The following is a 12,806-nucleotide window of genomic DNA, read 5'->3' on the forward strand; positions in this document are numbered from 1 at the left end:
CCTTGGATGTGTGAACCTACTTGGCAATAAACCTGAGTCTGATTCATCCACACTGAAGTGTTAAAGCTGTTGTCACACTCTCACAAAGCTGCTCTGAGAATACACTGTCAGTAACATGAGGATAAATGAATCAAGCAGACAAGAGGACGGGTAGAATGCATTCTCTCTGGTTTATTCAGGTTCTTTAGGAAGAGTTCTGTTTGAAATTACAAAATGCACTGGTAGAAACAGCAGAGATAGATAGAGAAAGAAACAGAGGGAGAGAAAGAGATGGTCAGAGAAGGAGAGGGAGAGAGAAAGAAGGGATTTCATATCCAGAATAAACGGGAATAACATCACCAGATTCAGGTTCAGGCAGCTCTTTACTCTCAAAGGGATTGTTTTTCATCAAGGAGAATCTGTGTTCTCCTTCTCCCCCTTTTTTAAAATCATTTTTTCTTTTTTTTGTAATGTTAGTTAAAGTGTTTATCTATCCTTGTTGTTCCCCCACGGTTTTTTCCCCCGTGAAATAACTGGCAAATATAACAAACAAACATTCTTTGATTTCATCACCAAAGTCATTTCCATTTTTTTATCAGGATGATTTTTTTTTTTCATTTTTGTGTTTTTTTGTCAGGTTTTTTTGATTTTTTTGTTTTTAAAAATAGAAGAAAAAAAGAAACACATTGCTCTTAAATACATCTATCTATATATATTTTTACATATATATACTTTTTTCTTCATATTTATTTTTTTAATTCCTGAAGTTGACTTGTTACCCCACATAGTGGCATGCACATTGCACATGCAAATCTGTAATTAAATACTTCTCTTTTATCTTAAATTGCCATGTATGTTTATTTTTTCTCTTTTTTCCCCAACTTGCTGAGTGAATCCTGTATGGTTTTCTACTGTGGCACTGGTTCGGTTTCTACTGGGTCGAGTGTCGATGGTTTGCGTGGTGATGAGATGGAAGGTTGATGGTTGAGTTTTCCCAATGCACCTCTGCAACGACACCTAAACTAAACCCTTTGTAGCTAGTTTTGTTTTTTACATTGGATAACAATTTGGGGGAATTTGTGGCATTTTATACTTATTCACTTAGAAGGTTTTACTATTGAAGCTCGCTTTGTTGGACCTGAAAACAGGAGTTTAAGTGGAAACCAGAATGAACCCTAATCCCAACCCTAGTTGTCTTTAATCTTTGGCTAAAGTTTTGGGGATTTGAATCAAATTTCTTTTAAAACCTCATAACTTATCTCAAAATAGGAACCAAGAACAAAAGCCCCAAAAGTCTGGTTTAAGGACCTTAACATTTTCTCTGATTACTTCCTTAAAAACATACAATAAATCAGCCGTTTTGTTCGATGAATAGTCAAATCTGTGCTACAAAGGGTCAAAAAGAACCCCCTGTTCATGGCACCTCGAGATGCTTTGGGACAGATCGGCCTCCAGCGCTTGGGAGACGCTGACGTCAAAAGGTGAGTGCAGATCTTCAGGAAGCAACTCGTCTTCATTGGGTGGATGGAGAGAAATGGAAAAGGGGGGAGAGATGGATGGAAACAGAGAGGGGAGAGGGACCTTTGGTTTGCTTTGGCGACAGGAGACACTTGACGAAGATTCAATTCACTGTAAATCAGCACAGAGAAGTACGGAGTCCAGCAGGTATAAGGACAAACGCTTTGATAGCTTGCACATAAATGAATATGACATCAGCATAGAGACTGCTCACACATTTTGGAAGTCCTGCCAAATTTGGAAAGTGCAATATATTATGTGTGTGTATGCTGCCTCAAAAATGTACGACGCTACTACGATCAGAAGATGTTTTCAGTACTCATCGTCTAGTAAATATCAAAGAACAAGATGTTCCCCTAAGAGTTGGCGCAGAGAGTGTGAATAATGGACTCAAACACTGCTCCAAATCAATGCTAATGTTGCTGTCTCTGCGTCAGTAGCTAACTGTTAGCATACACATGATCGATGCCTTCCTTCAAAATGTTGTTTGTGGTTATGGCATTTCATGTAAAGGACATAGAAAGTCATGTTCAGGATATTCTTGGCTTTCAGGTGACTGAGAAACCTTGTCTTTCGGTGTCTACAAGTTACAGAGGCCAACAATTAAGTAAGCTAGTGAGGAAATTCAAAGGCCTAATGTCATTGTTTATACCACAAGGGTTGGGCCATCAAATGGGCTCCTGTCACAACCCGAAGGCTCAAAGGCAGCATATGTGTTTTGTTCTTTCCTGGACCCAGTCATGGATAAGTGCAGCTTTAAACATACTGTATGCCTTTTTAGGCTGTCACGTATCTTCCACACCCTCTGTTCAAAATAAATATGAAAGAGCTATTTAAATTTCAGTGAACGAATGCAATCATGAATAAATTCACCTGTAATACCTGCTGGACTCCTTAAAGACGTACACAAAGACGCAATCACACTGCAGACACAACACACCCACACAGGCAACCATGAAGTTATTCAACCTCCACTGCATACACCATGGCTTTCATAATGAGTGAGTATGGTGAAAGCTCAATCCCACCACCCCGTGTTTATGAATGGTATTACAGGAGGAAGGAGAGAGGTGAAGAAGACAGAGAAACACGATGAGTTTTTCAGAAAGTTTATGGATTATATACACAAAAGCCAAAATATACAGTGGAATGGGTGAGAGAAATGACATGATTATCTACTCCACCCTCCAACCTCCCACCCGTCCAGGGTTGAATGATGATCCCGGAGGCTAAACGAGGAGTGGGTGAGGGAAGGATGGAAGGAGATGAAGGTGGCAACAAGGACACTAAAACCACACATGCATACTGCGATTGTCTCAGAGGGAGAAATCATCGTGTCCTGTACAGTGTAAGGCACTGAGGGTGACCTACTGTAGCTGATGTTGTCAGGACACACACACACACACACACACACACACACACACACACACACGCACGCACGCACTCATAATAATAAACACACAAATTCATTTATTTCCTTTCACTGACATATTTTCATATATTCACAAATTTCACTTGGAGCTGAAACGATTAGTCAAATTATTGATTCGATTACTACGAGCAAACAAAGCACTGACAACCAATTAGGTCATTAATTAACAAAGAAAAGCCAAAAATTCACAGATTTTAACAGGATTTATCACTTTTCTTTGTTTGATAGCATTAAATATGCTTGGATTTTTGGCTGTGTGTCTTAATTGTTAATTATCTATTCATATATATTAATAAATATGAAGATGTGTGCATTTTCATAGTCAATGCAACTCATCATAGAGTCACCTGCACTTTCATTTAAGGGATCTTATTTTTAAGGTTTCTTTTATTGGATGTTACAAGAAATATTATATATAGTGATGATCATTTAGGCTACTGAACGTTACTTAAGTGTTGATCATTCATGTGAGATAAATTGCCAGATTAATCAACAATGTAAATAATCAATTTCAGCCCTAAACACTCTGATGCACTTCACACACACCTGTCACTCGCACACGCACACACACACACACCACACACACACACACAGTGAATGTCTCCCTGTCGCAGCAGCGGCCCCGCCCCCCTCACAGTGGAACACAGCGTGGGCGGTTGACGGTGATAAAATGGCTTCTGAGCATGAGGATGAGCCCGAAAAGTGGTCCAGTGCCATTGTGAAATTGTGTGTTAACATGACTACCACTTCTGCTTCTGCTCCCCCCCCCCCATAAACGTACCCCCCCTCCACCTCAAACAGGACCTTACACTATTAAAATCTCTCTCATTTGCATTTTGCCCCTCCCTCCCTCCTTCCCCGCCTCGTTCTTGACCCCCTACACACACACACACACACACACACACACACACACACATACACACACACACACACACACACACACACATCTAGTGCTGTACAAAGGGGAGACCACAGCGTGGCTTCAGCTACATAAGCACAACTTTTGGCAGCACTACTGTACATTAAAACCCACTGTGTAGTTTTGTTTTTTAAAGAGAGCCCTTATTCGTGTTTTTGTCGACGCGTTGCCTCACGGCTGACCCACTGACACAATTTCACAGCCGACTGAGTGGATGGTTTGGTTGCTTTTCCTTCGTCCAAAAAACGAAGAACAACCCAAAATAAAAGGATAGTCCGATGGGTGACAGAAGCCAAGAGGTGAAGACACAGACAGTAGAAGCAATGACTTAGCAAACACCTTGCAATCCCCCCCAGCCCCGTTCAAAGAAAACAACTAAAGAAAAATCTGATTATTTTTCTCCAAAGAATGGGGTTTGTTTTCGGAAAAGCACACACACAACATGCTCTCACACAAAGGCAGTGTTGTGTGTCGGCCATTTTGGATCGGCTGTTACAATTCTGGACGAGCGAGTGGTGTTGTGGAGCCAAAATGGAGGTGGGTTTTTCCTGCCTGTCTTTCAACACGCCGGTGTTGGTGTTGGTGCGTCGGGCAGATGACGTGTCAGAGGGTGAATGGAGTCAGTGAAAGGGGATAAGAGGGCAGGGGGGGGGCGGGGGGTTGACATTACAACGTCTGACGCCATGCCAGGTAAAACCATACAATAACTCAATCCGAGGCCTGCTTTTTTTGTAGCTGACATTTCCCTACGTTGTCTAACTAGCTAGCTACCTAACTCTAGACGGACCTGAGAAGTAAGCGTTGCACCTCTGTAAACCTTTCAATACACCGCCTGAAACTGGACCCACGATATTTCCTGGATTGACACAAAATGCCCTGCCTAACAGGGAGTTGAAACCAAGAGGGCTAGCTTGTTAGCATCATCCGATAAATCATCAATGACGTCAAAACACCATGAGGCTTTGATTCAAACTGTATGGATCTCTTTTGATTTTTTGGAAACTACAAATATCTGTTTGTGTTTGAATTAGATTGTTTTGATTGCTTCAAGGCTAGCCTCTTCGCTCATCCCTCACTGTGACCCAGTCTCAAAACCACCACTCTCCCTGTTTCTAGACTAGTATGGGAGCCGGTGGGACTTGACTCTTAAGGCGTAGTGTGGTTGATGTCAACTACTACAGAGGGTAAAGGGGGCGGGGGGGCTAACGGCGAGGAGAATGGGGGGTGACAAATGTGACTCTGATACAGAAGGCACTGTGGCTCTGTAGGGGGTTTTGAGGAAACGTCCCCACCTGTTGTAACCTCACTTTATGAGAGGTGTGGGCAGAGGGGTTTGGGGTTTGTGCCCCTCGACTCCCGCCAATCAAATAAACAATCAATGAAAACAAAACCCCCCTATTCCCCATCTTCACTACGCTATGCTCAACCGCTAGGCCTGGAGGCAACACACTTCGGGAGAGGAGAGAAAAAGATGAGGGTGACAAAAGGGGTTTCACTGTGTGTGATGTCAAGAGACGTGTGCAAACGAGGTGCCGATCTTCACAAGTAGCTTCATTTATCCGTTCTACAGTACCACAGCATTGCAGGTTTTCCTCCGAAAATAATACCATGAGGATGCTTATGAGGTCTGCATAGTGTCAAAACACGTGGACTGGGGTTTGTCTTCTGGCTTATGCGACTGCGGAGAAAACAGTGCGAGGTTTCAAGAGTAGCTAGATCGTCAACCGTGTCATGAGCATGAACGGTATGCAAAATAAATAAATATCTGAAACTCTAATTATACTCTGTGTTATCTATAACTACATCTACTGTTTTATATCTAGATTTATACGTACTTTATCATCTATATATTTATCTATACTTTATCATCTTGTCCTAGAGTTATTGAATACTCAATAATTATTGTCCTTCATAAAAATAAGGATGAAAATAGAAGTCCTTTAAGTGTTTCTGTCTTGTAATGCCTTTTGTGTCTTCAGTGTCGCTCTCTGGCAAGCTGAAAGAACAGATGTCAAAGCAAATGGACAGAAAAAGAAAAAAGGTAGATGAGGAGACAGAGGTTGGCGGATACTAAAGTGGGTTTTGGCAGAAGAGGTTTCAGCTTTGCTACAACCTCATGTGATTGGATTGGGGATTTTGGTGACTGTTCTCTGGTTATCCAGACCTGAGAGAAGGGGTTTGGGGGAGGGGGTCGTCAGCATTGGCACAGACAAGCAGACAGAAGGACGGGCCGACAAACGGACAGATATGGCGTCTCTCAGGCTACATCCGTGTTTCCTGACTAGGACTGGACTTGGTCTATATATCTTACAAAGATATAAGAGACAGGTATAAGTAGAGGTTTTCAGTCCAGGTCTAGAAAACAGGATGTGGCCTGGAGGCTGTCCTGTAGAGGGGGAAGGCAGGGCGGATAATGTGCGCTGATAACTGCCCCCTGGTGGCAAAAATAGAGAACAACACCCACCTAATACAGACACCAACATTGTACCACCAATACTGTGCTGTCACTGCCGGCAACTGATCGCACTACACAATTACAGAGCCAGACAGAGGGAACAGATTGAGATCCTTAGTTTTTTTTTTGGCTGCTAGTGGAAGAATTCAACCTTTGTAGAACTTTAACCTCAGGCTGGTCTGAAACCTCCGCAATGTAAAACACAAACTCTTCCACATTCTCAATGATCTGGTCTACCCCACCCTTTGAACATGAGTTCTTGATCTTTGGGTTGGCTTGACAAGAGTACGAACCCCACAAATCTTTGCATGTAAGGTACTGAAGCTCCCCTGACTTCTACCTTCACCATTCTGTAGAGCGAGTGTATCTTAAGAGTTGCGTTACAACACGCAATGCTGCAAAGTGGATGTTCCCGAGCCGTCCTTGCCCCAAAATGTTGCAAGAAAGCATCAGGAACCCGGTAAACGTCATTGAACGGGGGGATAAAAAACATAACGGATGTAAACAAGATGGACATAGCATACTTAAACTCCAATTAACATGACAACAAATCTACAGCAACAGTTCCATCAATCAATCAATCAATCAACAATCAATCATCAGTATCATCATCATTGTCATCGTCATTTTGCATTGACATTGATATCATTATTCATAAGACTATCATCATTAACAATAATAAATCAAGTGTGGTAGAAGTCCGCTTCTCTCCACTCTTTCCCCCCTCTTGTTTTTCAGGCAAAAAACAGGAATGTGATCCTGCAGGTTTTCCTGTCTTTTAACAGGTCGTAGAAACGTAGATTTCAGAACAGCATCGGCAGAAAAGTCAAACAAAATGGCCGACTGTCAAAACCTGTTTGGGGTAAAAACTAAAGTCCCATTTGAGATGTCAAATAGAGAAGGAGAAAGAGTGTCTGAAAGAAGAGGACTTCTTTTGTAAACCTAAATGCAAAGTTTCCTATAAAGCCCCCAGGTCCCACCCACACCAGTTAGGTTTCCTCTCTAGTATGTATTTAATCAATCATGCAGGTTTCCATCAAATTTTGGACTCCAAAAAAGATCAAAGGAGGCTGAGCGAATGCAACAGAAGAACCAAGCTCCAATGTCCGAAGAAGAACAAGAAGGAGAAGTAATCGATAGAAGAAATACTGAAGAAATAAGTCTTTTTCCCCATCCCTCCTTTCCTGTCCTCCGCCCCTTTCAACGTGTGATGTAATTTCCTGTCAGGTCATCCCTCACCTTTGCACCAGGTCGAGTAACCGAGGAGGAAGGGGCTTGACAAGGTGTCCGACTACCTTCTCAAGTTATCTGAGCCCACCCCCCCAAAGCGCACTCGAAAAGGAAGTGAGCCCACACGTGCCCCACCCTCCTCCACTATCACCACTGGCGAACAGGAAGTGATGTCACACCAGCTCCGTCAGCATTAAGTGAGTCTTTAACAGTAAACAGAGATGATAAAACTCATCAAATATCAGCCAGCGCTGTGATTGGCTGGTTTTTGCAGTATAGGCGGAGCTTCCTGGTTCTGTCCCTTGGAAAGGAAAAAGGTTAAAGATAAAGTGGTTGTTCTCCCTTTTTTTCTTTTCATTGTCATGTAAAGTTTCATTTTGTTCTTCATTGTTCAAGTTTGATTTTCTGGAGGCATAGCTTGGCATGTAAGGGTTAGGGGGTCCTGGCTTTTTGTTAATTTATTTTTCTTTAAACATATCTGTTCGAGGAGCAAACTCAAAGCAGTGGACTCTGTGTTTCAGCTCATTTTCAGGCTTTTACATTTAGCAGACTGGCCAGCGACAGATAGCACACATCTGACGAAACTAACCAATCACGCGACAGTCTGGGAGAAGCCGTTAGGGCTCGTAAACCGTGATCATCCCTGACCAATTTACATGCTCCTCCTTCGCTCTTTTGTTCCCACAACTCTCGTTTCCTTCTGCAGCCTGGCCTTGCTGGTCAAGCATAGAAATCTGGGAAGTGTAGTTCTGAGAAGGAGAGAGGTAAACTGTGCCCGGGCCTCGCCCTAGCTGTCTTGGCTGTCTCTTTTTCATTTCATCCATGTGCTGCTCTGTCACTGATTTGAGTCTTACAGAACATCTGTAAAAAGGCTTCTTGCAGCAGCCTCCCCCCTCCTCCCCCCGCCCTTTTTTTTTTTCTCATTTAGAGTCCGAAGGGTGAAGGTAGAGGGTGTCCAACCCCCATTAAAATGTTCACCCCCTCGGCTTTATTAAAAGTCTACATATCCAAGGCCAGAGCACCGGAGGCCGCTATTCTCCTCCTCTCCTGCCCTCATCCCTCGCTCCCTGTGGTTGCTAGCACCAGTCATCCTCATCCGTCTCACTATAAGGTTCATGCAGGCCCTTGCGGGGCCCTCGGGCATGGGGGGGTCGTTGGTGGGGATGTGGAGGCACCCCAGGTGGCCCCCGTCTATGTGGGGAGGGTGAGGATGAACGGTAGCCATTGGGCACCCTACGTGGATGCGGGTGAGGGGGCGGAGGGGGCCCATGGCGGGCAGTCCTAGGTGAGCGTGGATGTGGGTGAGGGTGAGGATTTCCCCCATGTGGGTGGGGGTTGCCATGAGAGAGACTTTGCTCGTAGGCAGGGGGCTCGTGGTGTCGCTCGTACTCGTAGTCGCGCTCATAGAAGGGCCCGTCGCCCTCCAGGCTGTCGCCGGGCGGACCCCCGCTCCAGCGACCTCGGTGAGGGGACCTGGGTGAGCCGTGGAGAGGCGAGCGAGGGGACTGGTGCCTAGGGGACCGAGGTGAACCGTGCCGGGACGAGGACCCCCCGTGCTGGGGAGAAGCTTGGCGTGAGGGGGGTCGATGGTGATAGCCTCTGTCGTGGTCTGGTGGGGAGAAGTGTCGGGGGGAGGGCGAGCGCAGTCGGCCCGGCCCTGGGGGGCCGTAGCTGGGCTTGCGGACGGTGGGGGAGTAGGTGACATGTGGACGGGGGACTGCAGGGGTCTGGGGCAGCTGGCGACGGCCTCTCCGCGGAGTGCTGGTCCCCGAGGTGGAGGGGACCGGGCTGCCGCTCACCGAACTACTGCCCTACAGCAAAATGTAAACAAGGAAAATCAAAACGCACCACAACAACAACAACAGAGACCAGAGTAGAGCAGAGAGGTGGCAGGTAGGGAGGTAAGGAAGTAGGGGGGTAGGGTAGGTAGGTAGGTAGGTAGGTAGGTAGGTGGGTAGGTGGGTGGGTGGGTAGGTAGGTAGGTAGGTAGGTGGGTAGGTGGGTGGGTAGGTAGGTAGGTAGGTAGGTAGGTGGGTGGGTAGGTAGGTAGGTGGGTAGGTGGGTGGGTAGGTAGGTGGGTGGGTAGGTAGGTAGATAGAACACCATTGAAAATCATTCAAAAACATATTGATGAGGCAAAGAATTGACATCAAGAAGCCACACGCCACGTTGAAGAAAAATGGACAGAAAGAGGAAACAGTGATAAAGAAAAAAAGCGTAACACAAAAAGGAGAAATTGATATCCATAAGTAGGTGCGTGACTCTTGGTGAACTCTTACTCGATAACAAAGAGTCTCTGTGGCAGGTCTATGGGGATTCAAACCCAAATTCTCAAGCTAGTGTCAAACAAACTCTGCTGGTTCTTGCATTTGATTTGCAAGAAGACTATCTATCTTTATTCTGAACCTGACGGGTAGATCACACTGCATGACTTCTTGACTTGAAAAAGCCAATTGGAGCGCAACACTTTGGCCGGAAGGGAAACCTGAAGTAGGATGGACCGAATATCTTTACTGTATGTGTTGGATTTACAACATGGACCTAAGTTGTTGTTGCACCTAGAAGCCATATCAACAAGCACATGTTTCTTCTTTGTTTTATCCCTGCACGTCAATAAACAAACACCTTGCTCAATACTGGACGTACATCCATCTTGGACTCATCTGGGATTCCTCCTGGTTAAAGATCATGTAGTTGGACCATGACTTCAAGACAGCAAGTCGTGTAATTTGAACAGTACAGGGACAACTTTGAAAGTCATGTAGCGTGATCTAAGCCAAGGAAATCGTACTTAGACTACAAGACTGACTGGGTATGATGTACCACAACGACAGTACAGAACATCCTGAAGGCTGTTAGGGCCTTTACCCAACCTGCATACACTTACACACTTTATATAAGAAACTCTACAGATAAAGAAAAGAAGAAGAAGGAACAGCAAAGACAGTATTGGACAATATAATCCATAATCGTGGCATTAACCTCGGTGTCGTTGGAGCCCACCTGTCTGTGTCCTCGTCCGTCGGGCCCCTCGCTGGGTGAACGGGACCAGTGGCGGTCTTGGGGATGCCTGGGGGGGTAGTCGTGTCTCTCAGGGCCGTAGCGCTCCTTGTCCATGGAGCTGTGATGGTGATGGTGGTGGTGGTGGTGACGACGGTCCTTGGTCCGACCGCGGTCCCTCTCGCGCTCCTTTGGAGGAAGGTCACCCGACTGCGTGGTGGTGCTGAGGTCTGTGCCCAGACCTAGCAGGGAGATGTCTCAGTTTAAATGTGTAAAAACAAGGCCAGTCGTTATATTACCAAGAGTTGAGCAACCCCAGGGGAGGGCAAACCAATGAAGCCAATTTCAAACCCTCTGAACAGACATGTTTTTGTTTCATTTGGTTTTCTCCAGCTTGCATAAAGTGTGCGTTTTGATAAGCAGCCAGGTAAAAGAATTGCCACTCACAGTGGAGGCAAGTGGCTTTCAGGAGAGAATATTAATTGTATGTTTTGCAGAACTCCACGACACATGGGCAGTGAAATTAATTAAAAGCAGCATCACTACAGCATCTGGGAAGCAAAGGAAATTCCTCTCCATCAGATTCGAGGGCTCTCTAATTATAAAGAGGATTTTTTTTAGGGTATAACAGTGCCAGCCATGTTGCATTCGTTTCCCAGCTGAGGCAGGCAATTAGTGATGAAGTGGGCAATGTTCTTCTGAAGGACTTCTTCTTTGTGCCAAAGACTTGACTCGCATAAATTGAGTGAATGTGATGATAACGCTAATCTCTTAGCTCAATGAATGCACAGCTTGCTGTAATCGCGTCAACAACTGCTATTGAGTTTACCTTGACTGTCCCGCATTACTATGCTACAACTATGATCCATCAAATTGAGATGTCTAATGCCTTTGTGCTTATTGTAAATGTATGGAATCCAAAATGCTAACACCTCTCTAGGTTTTAGGAATCATTCCTGCACTCCTGTTTTAGATACATGCATGAAAGAGAGTACACCTTTCCGCTCTGAGTGACTCACCCGTGTCAGCGTCAGTATATCTGGTCAGCGAGCGTTGCGAGGCCCGGTGATTCCTGCCTCTGTGCCGGCGACCTCCTCCGTGTCTCCCCTCCTCGGACACCACCCTCTCCAGGGAGTAGTCGTCCAGCCTCACCCCGCGGCCCGTACGCCCGTGGACCAGGCTGGAGGTGGAGCGACGCATCGGACTGGTGTCTGTGATGGTCTGTGAGGATGAAGGCGCCAGTAAGGGAGAGCGACAGACAGAAAAAGAGATCAAAGTAGTGGAGGAGAGAGAAAGAAAAGAGAGAATAAGAAAACAGGAAGTAAGATGTAATGCATCCTGATTGGTGGTCCTCCATTCTGAGAAGGACAACCCTCATTTACTTTGTTTTAATGAGTGTATGACAACTGCAGAGACTAAATGTCAGAAGGTTAATTCCTGTGTGTACATATTGTATGACGATATCTGACCTGGGTCAAACAGCAGTACCAATAACTCTTAGTTTGACATAGGTGCTGGTTTAACAAAATTCAGGTTATCACAGGTTGCTTTTTGATAATATTTCCAAAGTACTATTTGACCCATCCTAAATAAGATACCTGACCATTGTTGCATCCCATTAGCTATGACCCATAGGACCTGAAGTTGACCAGCACATGTAATACCATGCTTTTCCATCATAACATGTAGGAATGAAACAGGTATACACAGAGAACTGACAGCAAGAGCAGAAAGGGGCAGAGAGACAGAGAGCAAGCATGAAGGAGGGCTGTAGAAAACCATGCCTCACATGCACCTACTACTGGACTTTTTCCAGATGGCAGCCATGTTTCCTGTAGATCGTTTTCCAGTTACTGAAGTCGGTGCCACATCAGACCAGAACAAGCACACAAGGTGTGTGTTGGTCGTGGGAAATGTGATTATTGCACAAATGCACTGATAATACTGAGGTTTCCCTTCATTTATTTGGGAAATATTTACAATATGTAGTTTTTCTTTATTTCTAAAAGTAAAAGAACAACACTGATAATGACAAGGTCAATTAAAGTGGATTGATATTTATTTCAACCCTTAGATATTGTTGATTTGGAAAGCAGGTCCAACTTTAATCAGCTAAGCACATTGCTCTTTTACCACATTATATAAAAGCATGTACATCTAGTAACTAGAATAATGCTATCCCTCTGGTATCAAGTCTTTATATGAAATACATTTTTGTCAAGGCATATTCTCATATTGTTTGCCCATACAACAGTATGACTTAAATCAAATAT

The 12,806-nt window shown here is 44.8% G+C and overlaps 1 protein-coding gene across 1 annotated transcript in view; it reads right to left on the reverse strand.

Annotated features, from left to right (window-relative positions):
- Window positions 1-3,814: 3,814 nt before the first annotated feature.
- Window positions 3,815-12,806, reverse strand: part of cacna1ab (calcium channel, voltage-dependent, P/Q type, alpha 1A subunit, b) — a 120,616-nt gene continuing 111,624 nt past the window's right edge. The window contains exons 47-49 of the mRNA XM_063884379.1: window positions 11,553-11,754; window positions 10,537-10,775; window positions 3,815-9,344 (exon numbers count right to left, since the gene is read on the reverse strand). Coding sequence (XP_063740449.1) covers window positions 8,610-9,344; window positions 10,537-10,775; window positions 11,553-11,754 — 1,176 coding nt within the window. The 3' untranslated portion in view covers window positions 3,815-8,609. The remainder of the gene's footprint in view (window positions 9,345-10,536; window positions 10,776-11,552; window positions 11,755-12,806) is intronic.

Source organism: Eleginops maclovinus, chromosome 5 (genome assembly GCF_036324505.1).
Source record: "Eleginops maclovinus isolate JMC-PN-2008 ecotype Puerto Natales chromosome 5, JC_Emac_rtc_rv5, whole genome shotgun sequence".
Taxonomy (NCBI): Eukaryota; Metazoa; Chordata; class Actinopteri; order Perciformes; family Eleginopidae; genus Eleginops; species Eleginops maclovinus.